The sequence below is a fragment of the Piliocolobus tephrosceles genome, chromosome 14, assembly GCF_002776525.5.
Source record: "Piliocolobus tephrosceles isolate RC106 chromosome 14, ASM277652v3, whole genome shotgun sequence".
NCBI classification, from domain to species: Eukaryota; Metazoa; Chordata; class Mammalia; order Primates; family Cercopithecidae; genus Piliocolobus; species Piliocolobus tephrosceles.
This window is the reverse complement of record NC_045447.1, coordinates 64320381-64339024: the sequence shown is the minus strand read 5'-3', so window position 1 is coordinate 64339024 and position 18644 is coordinate 64320381. Positions and strand designations below refer to the sequence as shown.

General features: G+C 38.2%; 1 protein-coding gene across 1 annotated transcript in view; it reads left to right on the top strand.

The window, feature by feature from the left end:
* The window catches only part of CCDC171 (coiled-coil domain containing 171), a 288764-nt gene that overhangs the window by 24274 nt on the left and 245846 nt on the right, over positions 1-18644 (top strand). The window contains exons 4-6 of the mRNA XM_026453886.1: positions 1032-1206; positions 13188-13378; positions 15662-15793. Of these exons, the coding sequence (XP_026309671.1) occupies positions 1032-1206; positions 13188-13378; positions 15662-15793 (498 nt within the window). The remainder of the gene's footprint in view (positions 1-1031; positions 1207-13187; positions 13379-15661; positions 15794-18644) is intronic.

Below are 18644 nucleotides of genomic sequence, written 5' to 3'. Positions count from 1 at the left end.
ATACAGACAATATTAAACTACTTTGATGCAATTTATTTATTGGTTTCATTTAGGGAATAGAAGGAGGAAAGGAAATAATAAATTTTTAAGTGCTTAGTATGTATCATGCATTTTTTTTTTTTTAGGTATGGATATTTTCTTTTCTTTTCTTTTTGAGACAGTCTTGCTCTGTCCTTCAGGATGGAGTGTAGTGGTGTGGTCTCTGCTCGCTGCAACCTCTCCCTCCCAAGCTCAAGCAATCCTTCCATCTCAGCCTCCTAAGTAGCTGGGACTACAGGCGCATACCACCATGCCTGATTAATTTTTGTATTATTATTATTATAGAGACAGAGTCTCCCCATGTGGCCCTGGCTGGTCTTTTTTTTTTTGAAACAGAGTCTCGCTCTGTCGCCCGGGCTGGAGTGCAGTGGCCGGATCTCAGCTCACTGCAAGCTCCACCTCCCGGGTTTACGCCATTCTCCTGCCTCGGCCTCCCGAGTAGCTGGGACTACAGGCGCCCGCCACCTCGCCCAGCTAGTTTTTTGTATTTTTTAGTAGAGACGGGGTTTCACCATGTTAGCCAGGATGGTCTCGATCTCCTGACCTCGTGATCCGCCCGTCTCGGCCTCCCAAAGTGCTGGGATTACAGGCTTGAGCCATCGCGCCCGGCCGACCTGGCTGGTCTTGAACTTCTGGGCTTAAGTGATCCTCTTGCCTTGGCCTCCCAAAGTGCTGGAATTACAGGAGTGAGCCACCATGCCTGGCCAAGGTGTGACTTTCTGATTAAAATATGTAATTTATCTTTAATTTTACAAAAAGTTCTTATAAGACTTTTTTTGTTTTTTTTCCTCTAGTGGATTCTCTAAAGTAAAAAACATAATGAGTGTCATTTTGTAAGATAGTGCTTCCTTTCCAGTGATGCAGAACATATAAATTTATGAATTTTTGCCTTGTATATATTATGGAAACAAGTTTCTCTAAGAAACTTAAATGTTTGAGTGTATGCTCTCATAATCTTTGGACACATGTTGATATCAGGAATCTGTTTTTAGCTGGCAAGCTATGAGAGCCAGATTGCCAAGCTACGGTCCGAGGTTGAAAAGGGAGAAGCATTGCGACAAAGTCTGGAATATGACCTAGCTGTTGCTAGAAAGGAAGCTGGTCTTGGAAGACGGGCTGCTGAAGAAAGATTAGCCGAGGCACATAGGATCCAAGAAAAGCTCTGTGGTAAGACTGTTTCTATTTCTTCCCATGTTTAGGGTTGTAACCTGATTGTTGTATATTACTCCTCACTGTTGTGTGTACATCCCATATAGGGTCAGAGGTAAGGTTTTGATTCATTGACTGACTTTTGATGTACAGACTTAGCTGGGTACATATAAAAAGTCTTCTGGCAATTTTGTGAACATTTATCTACTTTACATTAATATTTTTATGCTGTGCATATATGGAAAAAGGAGTTCAAAATTCTATTAGTAACTTTTTAGAAGCACTTCTTCCATGAATAATCAACAGAATCACAAAGGGATTTTTGTTTGTTTGTCTTAAACATGTATTCCAGGCTCCTCATCACATATAATCTGAGTCCAGATCTCTAGCTTGAAAATCTATATGTTCAAGACGCACTGCCTCTTTCATTGATTTTGCCAGGTTTAGAAACCACTGGGCTAGAGTGTGGTGCCTAGAAAAGAAAAAAGGCACTGGATTTAATCTTCAAAAGCTGTCTGTTACATAGTCCTTGGACTTAAATAAAGACTTTCTATTTACATGTAATATATAAAAATAAATGTGCCTAGATAGCTATATCACTTATAACAAGCACTCAGATCATGAAACAGAAAATGATCAAAAGCTCTTCTACATGAATAACTACTATAATGGTTTTTAATAGTGTAGATTAATTTTGCCAGTTTTTGTACTTCATATAAATGGAATAATAAAGTATATATTATTTTGTTTCTGGTTTCTTTCTTCCAACATTATGTTTTTGAAATTCATGCATATTGTATGAGAGCTTTGTATTGATGTATAGTATTATATTGTGTAAACACTCCACACTTATATTTATCCATTTATTATTGATGGGCATTTGAGTAGTGTCCAATTTTTGATTATTAAGAATAATGTTGCTATGAACATTCTTGTACACAGCAGGTTTTAATTAAGAGAACACTGTGAATTCTGATTTAGATTTAGGTCCTGCTTCTGCCACTTACTGACAGATAGATACTTGAACGTAGGTTGTTTTAAGGATGAAATGAGAAAATGAAAGTGCTTTGTTATGGAACAAAAAGAGCCCACATAAGCAAAAAGAACAAATCTGGAGGCATCACATTGCTTGACTTTTAAACTGTACTACAAGGCTATAGTTACTGAAACAGCATGGTACTGGTATAAAAGTAGGCATATAGACCAATGGAACAGGGTAAAGTACCCGGAAATAAAGACAAATACTTACAGCCAACTGATCTTTGACAAAGCAAATAAAACCATTAAGTGGGGAAAGGACACCCTATTCAGCCAGAAGTGCTGGGATAGTTGGCAAGCCACATGTAGAAGAGTGAAACTGGATCCTTATCTCTCACCTTATGTAAAAATCAATTCAAGATCAAAGACTTAAATCTAAGTCCTGAAACCATAAAAATTGCTATCAGAGAAATGCAAATCAAAACCACAATGAGATACCGTCTCACACCAGTCAGAATGGCAATCATTAAAAAGTCAGGAAACAACAGGTGCTAGAGAGGATGTGGAGAAATAGGAACACTTTTACACTGTTGGTGGGACTGTAAACTAGTTCAACCATTGTGGAAGACAGTGTGGTGATTCCTCAAGGATCTAGAACTAGAAATACCATTTGACCCAGCCATCCCATTACTGGATATATACCCAAAGGATTATAAATCATGCTGCTATAAAGACACATGCACACGTATGTTTATTGTGGCACTATTCACAATAGCAAAGACTTGGAACCAACTCTAATGTCCATCAATGACAGACTGGATTAAGAAAATGTGGCACATATACACCATGGAACACTATGCAGCCATAAAAAATATGCAGCCATAAAAAAGGATGAGTTCATGTCCTTTGTAGGGACATGGATGCAGCTGGAAACCGTCATTCTCAACAAACTATCGCAAGAACAGAAAACCAAACACCGCATGTTCTCACTCATAGGTGGGAATTGAACAATGAAATCACTTGGACACAGGAAGGAGAACATCACTCACTGGGTCCTGTTGTGGGGTGGGGGTAGGGGGGAGGGATAGCATTAGGAGATATACCTAATGTAAATGACGAGTTAATGGGTACAGCACACCAACATGGCACATGTATACATATGTAACAAACCTGCATGTTGTGCACATGTACCCTAGAGCATAAAGTAAAATAAAAAAAAAAAATTCAGGATCAAAGACTTAAATCTAAGTCCTGAAACCATAAAAATTCTAGAAGATAACATTGAAAAAACTATTCTAGACATTGGTTTGGCAAAGAGTTCATGACCAAGATCCCAAAAGCAAATGCATCAAAAACAAATATAAATAGATCTTTAAACTAAAATTAAACTAAAAAACTAAAAAGCTTTTGCACAGCAAAAGAATAGTCAGCAAACAGACAACCCACAAACTGGGAGAAAATATTCACAAACTATGCATTTGACAAAGGAGTAATATCCAGAATCTACAAGGAACTCAAATCAGCAAGAGAAAAACAAATAATCGCATCAAAAAGTGGGCAAAGGACATGTCAAGACAATTCTCAAAAGAAGATATACAAATGGCCAAAAAACATATGAAAAAGTGTTCAATATCACTAATTATCAGGGACATGCAAGCCAAAACCGCAGTGAAATACCACGTTACTCTTGCAAGAATGACCATAATTTAAAAGTAAAAAAATAACAGACGTTGCACGGGTGTGGTAAAAAGGGAACACTTCTACACTGCTGGTGGAAATGTAAACTAGTACAATCACCGGTACAACAGTGTGGAGATTCCTTAAAGAACTAAAACTGGAAGCATTCCCTTTGAAAACCAGAACAAGACAAGCATGCCCTCTCTCACCACTCTTACTCAACATAGTATTGGAAGTTCTGGCCAGGGGAATCAGGCAAGAGAAAGAAATAAAGGGTGTTCAAATAGGAAAAGAGGAAGTCAAATTGTCTCTGTTTGCAGATGACATGATTGTATATTTAGAAAACCCCATCGTCTCAGCCCAAAATCTCGTTAAGCTGATAAGCAACTTCAGCAAAGTCTCAGGATACAAAATCAGTTTGCAGAAATCACAAGTATTCCTATACACCAATAACAGACAAACAGAGAGCCAAATCATGAGTGAACTCCCATTCACAATTTCTACAAAGAGAATAAAATACCTAGAAATCCAACTTACAAGGGATGTAAGGGACCTCTTCAAGGAGAACTACAAACCACTGCTCAAGGAAATAAGAGAGGACACAAACAAATGGAAAAACATTCCATGCTCATGGATAGGAAGAATCAATATCGTGAAAATGGCCATACTGCCCAAAGTAATCTAAAGATTCAATGCTGGCCCCATCAAGCTACCATTGGCTTTCTTCACAGGATTGGAAAAAACTACTTTAAATTTCATATGGAACCAAAAGAGCCCACATAGCCAAGACAATCCTAAGCAGAAAGAACAAAGCTGGAGACATCATGCTACTTGACTTCAAACTATACTACAAGGATACAGTAACCAAAACAGCATGGTACTGGTACCAAAATGGAGATATAGACCAATGAAACAGAACAGAGGCCTCAGAAATAACACCACACATCTACAACCATCTGATCTTTCACAAACCTGACAAAAGCAAGCAATGGGGAAAGGATTCCCTATTTAATAAATGGTGTTGGGAAAACTGGCTAGCCATATGCAGAAAGCTGAAACTGGATCCCTTCCTTACACCTTATACAAAAATTAACTCAAGATGGATTAAAGACTTAAACGTAAGACCTAAAACCATAAAAACCCTAGCAGAAAACCTGGGCAAAAGCATTCAGGACATAGGCATGGGCAAAGACTTCATGACTAAAACACCAAAAGCCATGGGAACAAAAGCCAAAATAGACAAATGGGATCTAATTAAAGAGCTTCTACACAGCAAAAGAAACTATCATCAGAGTGAACAGGGGACCTACAGAATGGGAGAAAACTTTTGCAATCTATCCATCTGACAAAGGACTAATATCCAGAATCTACAAAGAACTTAAACAAATTTGCAAGAAAAAAGCAATCCCTCAAAAAGTGGGCAAAGGATATGAACAGACACTTCTCAAAAGAAGACATTTATGCAACTAACAAACATTTGAAAAAATGCTCATCATCACTGGTCGTTAGAGAAATGCAAATCAAAACCACAGTGAGTTACCATCTCATGCCAGTTAGAATAGTGATCTTTAAAATGTCAGGAAACATCAGGTGCTGGAGAGGATGTGGAGAAATAGGAATGCTTTTACACTGTTGGTGGGAGTGTAAATTAGTTCAACCATTGTGGAAGACAGTGTGGTGATTCCTCAAGGATCTAGAAATCGAAATACCATTTGACCCAGGAATCCCATTACTGGGTATATACCCAAAGGGTTATAAATAATTCTGCTATAAAGACACATGCACACATATGTTTATTGTGGCAGTGTTCACGGTAGCAAAGACTTGGAATCAACCCAAATGGCCATCAATGATAGATTGGATAAAGAAAATATGGCACATATACACCATGGAATTCTGCACAGCCATAAAAAAGGATGAGTTCGTGTCCTTTGTAGGGACATGGATGAAGCTGGAAACCATCATTCTCCACAAACTGACACATGAACAGAAAACCAAACACTGCATGTTCTCACTCATAAGTGGGAGTTGAGCAAGGAGAACACATGGACACAAGGAGGGAAACATCACACACCGGGGCCTGGCAGGGGGTGGGGGCCTGGGGAAGGAATAGCATTAGGGGAAATACTTAATATAGATGATGGGTTGATGGGTGCAGTAAACCACCATGGCACATGTATACCTATGTAACAAACCTGCACATTCTGCACATGTATCCCAGAACTTAAATTCTCAGAACTAAATTTTACACTGAGGATGCAAAGGCATAAGGATGATATAATGGACTTTGGGGACTCTGGGGAAAGGATGGGATGAGGGTGAGGGATAAAAGACTACACATTGGTTGCAGCGTACACTGCTTGGGTGATGAGTGCACCAGAATCTCAGAAATCACTACTAATGAACTTTTCCCTGCAACCGAACACCGTCTGTTCCCCCAAACTATTGAAATAAAAAATAAAATGTGAAAAGAATTGTCCTTGATTAAAAAAGAAAAAAAGAAAGTGCTTTGTTAACTTCATGGGGCTAAAGAAATGTTAAGGTATAATTATTGTAACTGTTAAGATCCTTAGTTTTGTTCAGCTGTCTGGGGTTATTGACATTGGTCAGAAACATTTTTGATTATGTAGAGAAGAAAAAGTAGTATCTTTTACTCACCCATGCAAGGTTTATAACTGACAACCCTATAACAAAACACAGGTTAACAAGAGAAAAGCATAACACATTTATTTAATAAAGTTTTAGATGATGTGGGAGCCTCCAGAAATGAAGACGTAAAGAACCAGGGAAAACTATTTTTTTGCTAAGTCTCATGAAAGAAGTGGATAGTTATGGAGAAATATGACTGGACAAAAGGATATGATCTAATGTAATAAACTGAGTGGGAAACCCAGCAAGCCTCTTTGTTCAGTAGCATTTCTTTCTTTCAGGTGATAGATCACTTGAGGGCCCCATGACCTACTTTCAGAGATAGTCGGTCAGAGAGGCGACTTTTCTAGATTTTATGTCTTGCTTTGGGGAGAAAGAAGGGTAGAAGACAGGAAGTCAGAGTAACCTTCCTTCTGAGGCCCTCCTGTCTTCTGCAGGTGAAAAATATTCAGAATACCAAGGCACCATAATTGGAGGTATTGTGTTCTGAGCCCCAGTAATTACCTTTGGTGTTTAATAATAGTTACACCACCACCTGGAATTTAGGAATATAAGAGTTGGAAGGCACTAGATATGAAAGTTCATGACTTTCATTTAACTATGAGGAAAGTGAAGTCCTGGAAAGATGGGAACTTGCTCAGAGTCAAACAATTTCAACAGACATTCTACAGAGTCAGATAGAGAGATGAGTATTAATCACATGAAAAATGCATAACCTCACTTATTGTCAGGGAAATGCAAATGAAAACCATAGTGGATGTTATTAAACACCTATCAGATGGCTCTAATTGAAAAGATTGTCGATACCAAATGTTGGTGAGGATATAGAGCAACAGGGACTCATACTTTTTGTTAACGGGAGTGTAAAATGATACAACCACTTTGGAAAAAAACCTGGCAATTCTTTTAAAATAAACATGCATTTATCTTATGAGCCAGCAGTTTCACTCTTTATTATTTCTCCATGAGAAAGAAAAATATTTGTCCAAAAAAGACTTGTAAAAGAATTTCATAGCAACTCCATTCATGGTACTCCAAAGTTGGGGTAAAAGATATTCATTAACAAGAGAATGAAGAAACAATTTGTGTTATATAATGAAATACTGCTCTGCAATAAGAAGGAACCAACCACTAACGTATGCAGTAACATGAATGAATCTCCACAACATTATGCTTAGTGAGAGAAACTTTACACTCAACAGGACATCCTGTATGGTTCCATTAATATAAAGTTCTAGGATAGGAAAAACTAATCGTTGGTGAGAAAAAGAATCTAAACAGTGATTGCCTCTGCGGGGTGAGTTGGCAGTGGATTTGACTGGGAAAGAGTATGAGGGTACTTTTTGGGTTGAAGGAAATGCTCTGTATTTTGATAGGTGTTTGGGTTACATGAATGTATTTATTCATAAAATCTCTTTGAACATTGGCCTGGTGCGGTGGCTCACACCTGTAATCCCAGCACTTGGGGAGGTGGAAGCAGGTGGATCGCTTGAACCCAGGAGTTCAAGACCATCCTGGCCAACATAGTGAAACCTCATCTCTGCTAAAAACAAAAACTAACCGAGCATGGTAGTGCATGCCTGTAATCCCAGCTACTTAGGAGGCTGAAGCAGAAGGATCACTTGAACCCAGGAGACAGAGGTTGCAGTGAGCTGAAAGCGCACCACCGTACTCTAGCCTGGGTGACACAGTGAGACCCTGTCTCAAAAAAGCAAAACAAACTCCTTGAAGGGTACACTAAAGATGTGTGCATTTTACTACATGTAAATTTTATCTGTAAAAAATAAAACTATACTAAATTCTAATTAATGATATACATGCTGAACTATTTAGGAGTGAAATGTACTGATATTTGCAACTTGCTTTGAAATGCATAAAATATATGATGGACTGATGGGTGGATAAATGAATGCAAGCATTGATGGATGGATGAATATCTGATAAAGCAAATAAGGCAAAGTGTTAACAATCCTAGAGTCCAGGTTGTGGATATATGGATGTTCACTGCACAATACTTTCAACTTTCTCTGTTTTTAAAATTTTTGTAATGAAGTGTTGAGGGTAGTGTAAAAAACCTAATGCAGTTATGAGATAATCCCATAGCAATGGAGAGAATAGGGAGTGTGACAAGGGAGAAAATTTTGGAAGCTGGAAAGCAAATGGATGAGGAGTAACTGAGTTAGAGAGACATTAAAATCCTAAGTCCAGAGTGGGGAAAGCTGAAAGAGAAATTCTTAGTCAAAAGGCTTATAAACTGAAAGCACCAGATACCATTGGAATTATGTATGGGAGTAGCAGTAGTGAGTAAAATAAGGAGGTTTAGATGAAAGCCGTTTGAGAGGCAGATGGGTCCTTAGATTTCCTTCCAAGAGCATGCTATTCTGGGATTACTTAAGAATTACTAGTGGAAATCAAGAGGTTTAATCCCTGGAGATGGCAAAATAGAGAGTCTTTTGACTGGCAAAACCAGGAAGATTCTGAATGCTGAATATTGAGGAGCCATTCCTTCCAGCTTCCCTTTAATTAATTAATTAATTATTATTTTTTAGAGATAGAGTCTCACTTTGTTGCCCAGGCTGGAGGGCAGTGGTGTGATCATAGCTCAGTGCAGCCGTGAACTCCTGGGCTTAAGCCATCCTCCCACGTCAGCCTCCTGAGTAGCTAGGACTATAGGTATATGCCACCACACTTTACTAATTAAAAAAAATTTTTTTTGGTAGAGACTGGGTCTTGCCATGTTGACCAGGCTGGTGTCAAACCCTTGGACACAAGCAGTCCTCCCACCTTGGCCTCCCAAAGTGCTGGGATTACACGCATGAGCCACCATGCTCAGCCCCCAACTTCCTTTGTATATTGACTTCCCCAAAAGCTAACACCTGCATTTCTACACTCTATGTCAGATGTTGGAGGACTCTTCTGTGTATCACCTGACCAAGCTGATATAGTTTGGCTGTGTGTCCCCTCCCAAATCTCATCTTGTAGCTCTTATAATTCCCATGTGTTATGGGAGGGACCCAGTGAGAGATGATTGAATCATCGGGGCGGGTCTTTCCCATGCTATTCTTGTGATGTGGGTCTCACGAGATCTGATGGTTTTAAAAATGGGTGTTTCTCTACACAAGCTCTCTTTTTGCCTGCTCCATGCACATAAGATATGACTTGCTTCTCCTTGCCTTCTGCCATGATCGTGAGGCCTCCCCAGCCACATGAAACTGCAGGTCCAATAAACCTCTTTCTCTTGTAAATTGCCTACTCTAGGATATGTCTTTGTAAAAAAACGGACTAATACAAAACCAGGAGGAAAAACCTAATGATACTGATGTTGAAGGTTTCCCAATAAATGAGCCATCCAGATCCTTCTTCAGTGAAGACTAAAGTTGTTAACTTCTACCTTGAAGCTCAGATTCTAGGTGGTGGGTATATTAATGTATAAACTGTACTACATTTATAGTTTCTCACTTTTAATGAGAGTAGATGACCAAGTTATCAGATATATGAGGAAACCCTCTAAAATGGAGAGAAGAAATCAACTTAGAAGAAACAGAGGCTCTGCAGGGAGAACATTTAAAACAAGTAGCATTAATTTCTTCAGAGCTGAAAGAATATATTTCATCTATGAAGTAAGAACCAGATGTTATAAAAAATGAAAGCTCTTAGAAATTAAAAATATGGGGCCAGGCGCAATGGCTCACCCCTGTAATCCCAGCACTTTGGGAGGCTGAGGCGGGTGGATGACGAAGTCAGGAGTTCAAGACCAGCCTGACCGACATGGTGAAACCCTGTCTCTACTAAAAATAGAGACAGAATTAGCTGGGCACAATGGCAAGTGCCTGTAATCCCAGCTACTTGGGAGACTGAGGCGGGAGAATCGCTTGAATCTGGGTGGCAGAGGTTGCAGTGAGCTGAGATTGTGCCACTCTACTCCAGCCTGGGTGACAGAGTGAGACTCTGTCTCAAAAAAAAAAAAAGAAAAAAAGAAAAGAAAAGAAATTAAAAATATGGAAGCAGTGTGAAGAAGAGGCAAGAAGGACTCTCGGACTGACCAAAGCCCACACGCCATTACATCCCTGCATCTGGTGCTACGTCTTACCAGCGTTGCCACCATGCCCAAGAGAAAGTCTGAAGGGGATGCTACAGGAGATAAAGCCAAGCTACAGAGAAGATCTGCAAGGTTGTCTGCTAAACCTGCTCCTTCAAAGCCAGAGCCCAAGCCTAAAAAGCCTTCTTTTCCCCTGCGAAGAAGGGAGAAAAGGTACCCAAAGGCAAAAGCTGACACTTATAAGGAGGGGAAGAATCCTGCAGGAGGAAATGGAGATGCCAAAACAGACCAGGCACAGGAAGCTCAGGGTGCTGGAGACGCCAAGTAAAATGTGTGCATTTTTGGTAACTGTGTACTTTTGGTGACTATACAGTTTGAAATATTTTTCAACCAAGTTTTATGAAAATGCAGACTTTGTTGTATTTTTTTTTTTTTTGAAGCTATGTTGTTGCCCCACAGAACACATCGTTTTTTGAGGAAGGGACTTGTGTTACTAATAGAATGTCTCCGAAGTGGATTGTTGTGGGGAAAACACCTTTCCCTTCTAGTTTTGAGAGACTTCCTCTTGGCTCCCAGGAGGAGAGATTCCCTGATGTTGACACACATAGCCACCTTGGCACAAACACCTTGTGGTGTGGAAAAACAAATTTGTTTTTATGTCCTCTTCTCCCTTCCACCTTCAACATAGACTTAACTCCCTTAAGCCCAGACATCTCTTGGGATTGACTCCCGGTAATTTGTTGTCAGTGTATCAGGCAGTCTGGACTTTCCAGTGACACCACTGAGATGGCATGCCTCAAAATAGCAGCGCTTCTCTTTCTAGATTGTAGATCGTTAGATAAATTCTGCCATTTTCATTTCACTTCCTAAAAGTCAGAGTCGGCTGGTGAAAAGTGGTTAACAACATGTTGATGTGAATGTCAACTCCTACTCTAAACTTTCCCTCTTCAGAACATCAAATGAGGACTTCATTGGGTTTATAGTGGCTTTCTGATTTTGGTAGTCCTTTGAAGGAGAGGGAGTTTAAAAGTTGTATACTGTTAACTGAAATACCTGCCTGCAATACCATTATTGTTTGTGAAAAATATAATTAATAAAGTTGGATACAGTTTGGCTTGAAAAAATTAACAAATTAAAAATGTGAAGGCAGAAATGAAAAATGTCCCTAGAAGCAGTGGAAGATGAGATGGAAGAAACCTCCCAGAAATTAGAATTCAAAAGATAGAGGTAGAAAAATAGGAGAGAAGAGATGAAAAAATTTGAGAACCAGTTTGAATAAAGGGAATAGTGAATGAGGTAAGAGAGAAAACAAAAATGTATGATAAATCATCAATGAAATTACTCAAGATAACATCTCAGAACTAAAGGATATGAATTGCCAGATTGAAAGAGCCTATCGAATATTTACTGTATGGAAAGAAGTAGACCTACTGAAGACATAGCATTAAGAAATTTCAGAAAAATAAAGACAAAGAGAAGATTCTAAAGCTTTCAAGAGAAAATAAAAAGAGGTCAAATGCAAAGGATCAGGAGTCAAAATGGCCTCAAACTACTTTCCTGCAATGCTGGATGCGAGACCATGGAAGAATGTCTTCTGGAGATGGCAGCTGAATGGGAGGGGGACTTTTAATGTATTTACTTTTGCACCTTTTATACCTTTGTATTTTGAATGTTTTGAATATATGATTCATTCATAATGCAAGTAAATATAGTTTAGAAATACTACTGCTAATGTAGCTGTGGCTACGTTTTTTAACATGTTTTTATAAACATTTCATCATTTTATCTTCACAAAAACTTAACTAGGGACATTCTTATTCCTAGTGAGACTCAGAGAATCACAGAGGTTTAATCAGGTGGCAGGTGATAGAGCCAGACCTGGAAGCATTTCCTTCTTTTCTAGGTGCTGAAACAGAGCAGCAATGGTAGTGTGTTGATAGATGTTGGTTATTGTTGAGGTAATAGGGTAAGAGGTGAGTTGCACCTAAATCTGGCAAAGTAAATAGCTACAGTTCTAAGGGCTGGGGCAGTGGTTTCCAGCCTCAGCTTTGTGACGCTTGTGTAAGATGTGCCACAACTAGTTCGTTGTCAATAGTCAAATACCAAAATTTGTAATCTACTGTTTTTAAAAACTTGCCCTATATATTGCAGTCTTAAAAACTGATTTTTCTTTCTTCTTCTTCTCCTTTTTCTTTTCTTTTAAAAAATCTGAGAGGAGGTCTCCCAACTCCTAGGCTCAAGTGATCCTCCCACCTCAGCCTTCAGAGTAGCTGGGATTACAGGTGTGCCCCACCACACTCAGCTGGTTTGTTTTCTTGAATAGGACAAAAACCAATGGAGTTGCAGCCGGTGCTAGAAGTGCGCCTAAACTTGGATATGCCATCAGAAATATGTCACACTATTTCATAGCAAAATCATCATTGTCTGAAGGGGAAGAAGAGATTGAAAAATTGTAGAATAGATTGGTTTAGAGACTGTGAACTTTTCAAGAGTTTACTGGACTGGAAAGGTTTTCAAGAGTTTACTGTAATGGAAAGGTTAATTGTTTTATCCTAAGATCATGCTGTAAATGATGTCAACTCCAATGCCTAGGTTTTGGGGCTCCTTCTTATTTAATTCATGGTTGTAAATGTACCTGTTATTCTATTCTTAATAGCACAAAATTCAGAACTTCAAGCAAAGACAAATGAAATTGAGGAAGCATTTCAGACTTCTCAGCAAAAATGGAAAGAAGAATGCAGAAGGTTTGAACATGATTTGGAGGAAAGAGACAATATGATCCAAAATTGCAATCGAGAATATGATTTACTTATGAAAGAAAAAAGCAGACTAGAGAAAACTCTACAGGTAAAATAGTTTTTATAAAGGAATTTTCCTATATGTAATATTCACCGAGATGTGTTGTACATTACTTGAAGTTATACTGGATTTCCTTCCTTCCTTTTTCCTTCCTCCTTCCTTCCTCCCTCCCATTTTTTCTTTTTTAGGGGCATTTTTGCTGATCGCTTTCTTAGTATATTAATAGGTATACTTTTTGGGGTGAAAAACGGTTTGTGGTCACTAATCAAATGTTAAAAGCCAACAGAGCACTTATATAGCATATTGTAAGAAGGTAAGAATCTATAGTCTTTTGTCTAGCGACATGAAAATTTGAAATTTTAGAAACATGGGCACTGGATTTTGGTCTGAATATACAATAAATATAGAAAATATTTGTATGTTTATATGAGCTTCATTATCTATATAGAGCATGTTCTGTATAGACATGATATGTAACATATTTAACTTTTACTAAAATTGTGAGCTATTTATTCCCTCATTTTTTTGTTCGCTTTTTACTGCCTAAAGTAAGAGTGGTATAAGGTTGAAGTTGCCAGTGACTTAAAAGGTAGATTTTGAGTTGTCTATATTTGCCATTTTTTTTGAAGTAACGGTTTAAATGAAAAAAGAAAATTACATGACAAACCCAGGTATGGTGGTACATGCCTGTAGTTCCAGCTAGTAGGGAGGTTGAGGTGGGAGGATAACTTGAGGCCAGGAATTTGAGGCCAGAGTGTACCATGTTTGAGCCTATGAATAGCCACTGTACTCCAGCCTGAGCAATATAGTGAGACCCTGTCTCCCCCCAAAAAACAAACAAAACAAAACAAAACAAAGAAAAAAAAAACTGTGATAAAAGTGTTCTACCTTTACCATTGGTGTAAATGGCTTTTTTGAATTCTAGAAATGTGTCTTTACTAAAAGTGAATTATACAAAAGCATTTACAAACTGTAAAAGTTTTCGCACAGTCGTTCCCGGATGTTGTCATTGTCAGCAAATTTACTTTTGATTTCTTCCACATCAGTGGTCATAGTTTGTCTCTTTTGTTTTCTACTGTATTGCTAGACCCTGGAACACTGGCTGACATGCAGAAGGGCTCCATTAGTGTGTGAATGGGGGAGGTTTCGGTGGTAGCTGATATTACAAGTCTTGGATGGGCCTGTATAACCTTCCCCACATACCATGTTTTGGAGTTACGTAGAGAGGAGGGTGATGGTGGCAGCATTTCTTCAGCCAATCAGCTTGCACCTCAAGGTGGAAGATTTTGATCTGATCTCAATTAGCTACTTAGGAGAACTGTGCTTTGATTTTAGGCTATTGGCTTTAAACTCATCTGCACAGAGACCCGTAGGACAGTTTGGAGTTGAATTTGAGTCACTATTTAGCCCTTGGGGGGAAAAGACGCCTCAAGGCTCTTTATGAAAGCTTTCTGTAAGTTAGGAGGGTAATATTTGTTAGACAGATCCCTGCTACCATTATATGGACATGAGAGACTTTCTTTCTCACGCATGTAAACCATAGACTTTTTTTTCTGTTAATGGAAACTTGATTTTAAACCCTGTAGTTAGAAAATTGGGCTTCTCAGCAAATTGCATTTTATATTTTTAGGATATTGAACCAAATTAGATCTTGCAAATGTAGTACACCTTGGAAAACCCAAAAGGAAATGCTTTTTTTTCAAGTATTGTTTATCTATAGAACTAGAAATTACAGCCCGTACTTAAATTTTTTGTGTTTTGCTTTTCACATTTTTAACATTCTAGAGTTTCCTTATCCTAATTTATTGCACAAAATTCTTTTCTTCGCCCCTTTTTCCCTTTTGGAAATACATTGTTCTGTGTCAAATTTATATATAAATTATCAGGGATCATCCAGACATTTTGATCACAGGTAGATCTTTCCATATTAAATGAAATTTACTTTGTTTATATCTATCATATGATATCATATATTGATATTTTGTTGAAACCTCTAAAGTTACATTTTTCAGAAAAATATATGCTTATATAAACAGGTATATATAGCCTGTTGCTTATGTATACTTATATATAGGTAATAGGTAAATATACGCTTATATAAACAAGGTATAACCTGTTGTTTAAATAACCATAGTTTTTTACTCAGATCTACATTCTGATGATCAAATTATAGTTTTATTAATGATTTTAACATGACTTATGATGAGTTTTAACATCTATAGGTAAGGAGAGCCTCTTTGTACATTTAAACTGGCGATGAAAGAAGAAAGATAACTTTTATTGATCTAATAGTAAAGCAAATTAGTAAAGCAAAATTTTATTTATATAAAGGAAGCATTGGAAAAACATCAACAGGAGAAGAATGAGATGGAGTCTCATATCAGGGAGACAGCATTGGAGGAGTTTAGATTACAAGAAGAACAATGGGAAGCAGAAAGAAGAGAATTACAATTTATAGTACAGGTATTTTAAAAATAATAATTCAGTTCCTTAAATATATATTTTTAATGCTGATGATATTCAAAATGACATTAGTGGGATAATTGACTTGCTCAAAGGGAAAATAATTTCTAGTTTTGATTCTGGAAGGCCACGTTTCATTTGCTGTTACATGACAATAGGGCAACTATTACCAACAGATACCACAGTGATTTCCATTGCATACATTATGTGATTTTTAAGAAGGAAGTATATATATTTGGTATTTTATTTTTCCAATTTAAAATGTGAGACTAATAGCTGTTTTGAGTAGGATAAAGAAATAGAGTAATAGCATTCTGGATGTTAAAGAATCCTTACAAATCATATAATGTAGTAATTTTTGAACTCTTTTTAAGAAGTACAAATTCTTAATTATCCTGCATTCCTCCATCCTTGAAACATGCGGAATCCCTGAGGCTTCTGTAGTCCAATTTGAAAATTCCTGATTACATCTAATCCCCTTTATACATGAGCAGATGGAGATTTGGAAGTTACTGACTCAGGTTAGAGGCTGAATGATTAATGTGGGAAAAGACTACAGGTCTCTGGATTCTCACTCCAGTGTACTTTGCATTTTTTCAGGAGATTATATGTATTTATTTTGAAGGAGAGGTAGGAGAAACTCAAACTATTGTGTTATCGTGTGTTTTAAAGGAAATTTGTGAAGTTAATCCTCTTTAAGAAAAAAATCCATGAATCAACTAACTTAAAATTTCAAAGACATTTTCATCACTTCTTCTAATTATTTTGTGATAACACAATGTGTTTTATGTAATTTTTCTACACAAAATGACAAATTGAAATAACCTTTATATAGATGTCAAAGATATGCATTTTTCACAAGAATGAAAAATACCCACATATAATATGTTTTGGAGTAATTGTGTGTCACAAACAACTTTGCAACACAGAAGTTGACCAAAAATATGCAGAGAATAGAAGCCACTTAATTTTTTTAAAAGTAAAAGCTGGTAGTGAACAGTGGAAATACTGAATTTGTTGTATATGTCAGTATTGAAAATACCAGTGAAACCACAGTTTTTCTAAACCTTTGGTCTTTGTGCAGTGCTTTTCTTCCCAGTCACCTCTTCTGTAGAATCTGGAAGGACAGTACAACCACGCTTTAGACCTCTTGTATTCTGTTTGAAGTTTGTGTAGTTAGTTAGTTCATTAGTTCATTTGCTCGTTCATTCATTCTCTAAGTACTTACTGAGTTACTGCTCTGGCTTCTGAGGCTATAAAACTGATTAAGACCTGGTTTCTGTCCTGGAAGATATTTCAACGCAGGGACATGTAAAGAGAGTAAATATCGTGTGATAAAATTTTAAATAAAATGCTGTAGTACCACAAAAGAGAAGTTGATTAGCTATCTAGGAGACTGAGGAAGACTTTGCAGAGCACATGATATTTAAGCTGTTGATAAGTGTTTTAAAGGCTACTTGGAATAAACAAGCAAAATAAAGTAAATGAAAATAGCCCTTTTATTTCTAAACACTCAGCCAGAGGTCTAAATTTATAAAATGTAATTCAAAGGCCTGTGTATGAATATGTGGATGATGTGATTTTGGTCTAGTTTCTTGATCAGTCCTGTAAATCCTAAATGAAACATAGTGGTTATACCAAAGTTTACATATGAAGTACTAAAATAATTTAAAATTAGTCTTTTGTCTTTCATTATGATGTGTACAGAAAAATGCAGGAATATGCTCCCTGGTTACTACGAATAGTATCTTGCTTTGCTGCTTTTGTAAGGTAAATTTTATTGTATTTTGTAACTAGAATGTTTACAACTCTGTTTCTCAATTTCTTTTTTCTTTTTTTTTTTTTTTTTGAGATGGAGTCTTGCGCCCAGGCTGGAGTGCAGTGGCCGGATCTCAGCTCACTGCAAGCTCCGCCTCCTGGGTTTAGGCCATTCTCCTGCCTCAGCCTCCCGAGTAGCTGGGACTACAGGCGGCCGCCAAATCGCCCGGCTAGTTTTTTGTATTTTTTAGTAGAGACGGGGTTTCACCGTGTTAGCCAGGATGGTCTCGATCTCCTGACCTCGTGATCCGCCCGTCTCGGCCTCCCAAAGTGCTGGGATTACAGGCTTGAGCCGCCGCGCCGGCCGTGTTTCTCAATTTCTTGTCTTTTTTTGTTAACGAAAGAAAATAGCTTTTCCTTTTATAAATCAATCTTTTTTTTTGGGGGTGGGGACGGGGTCTTGCTTTGTCACCCAGGCTGGAGTGCAGTGGCGCAATCTCGGCTCACTGCAATCTCCACCTCCTGGGTCCATGCCATTCTCCTGCCTCAGCCTCCCGAGTAGCTGGGACTACAGGCGCCTGCTACCATGCCCGGCTAATTTTTTTGTATTTTTAGTAGAGAGGGGGTTTCACTTTGTTAGCCAGGATGGTCTCGATCTCCTGCCCTTGTGATCCGCCCACCTCGGCCTCCCAAAGGGCTGGGATTACAGGCGTGAGCCACCGTGCTCGGCCATAAATCAATCTTAAGAAACTCGTGTGACTTTATGTTAAAAAAAAACGTTTTTTAAAAACAACCTGAGGGATAGAGTGAACGTTTCTTCTCTGTTGGCTGTTGTTGGGTTTAGCTTTACATACTATAATTAGGTGTTAGTATCTTGTAGTGTTCTCTTTGTGTAGCTCTCTAAGAGAATTCAGGTTTTTAAATAAGTCTTTTTTTTTTTTTGAGGCGGAGTCTCGCTCTGTCGCCCGGACTGGAGTGCAGTGGCCGGATCTCAGCTCACCGCAAGCTCTGCCTCCCGGGTCCATGCCATTCTCCTGCCTCAGCCTCCGGAGCAGCTGGGACTACAGGCGCCCGCCACCTCGCCCGGCTAGTT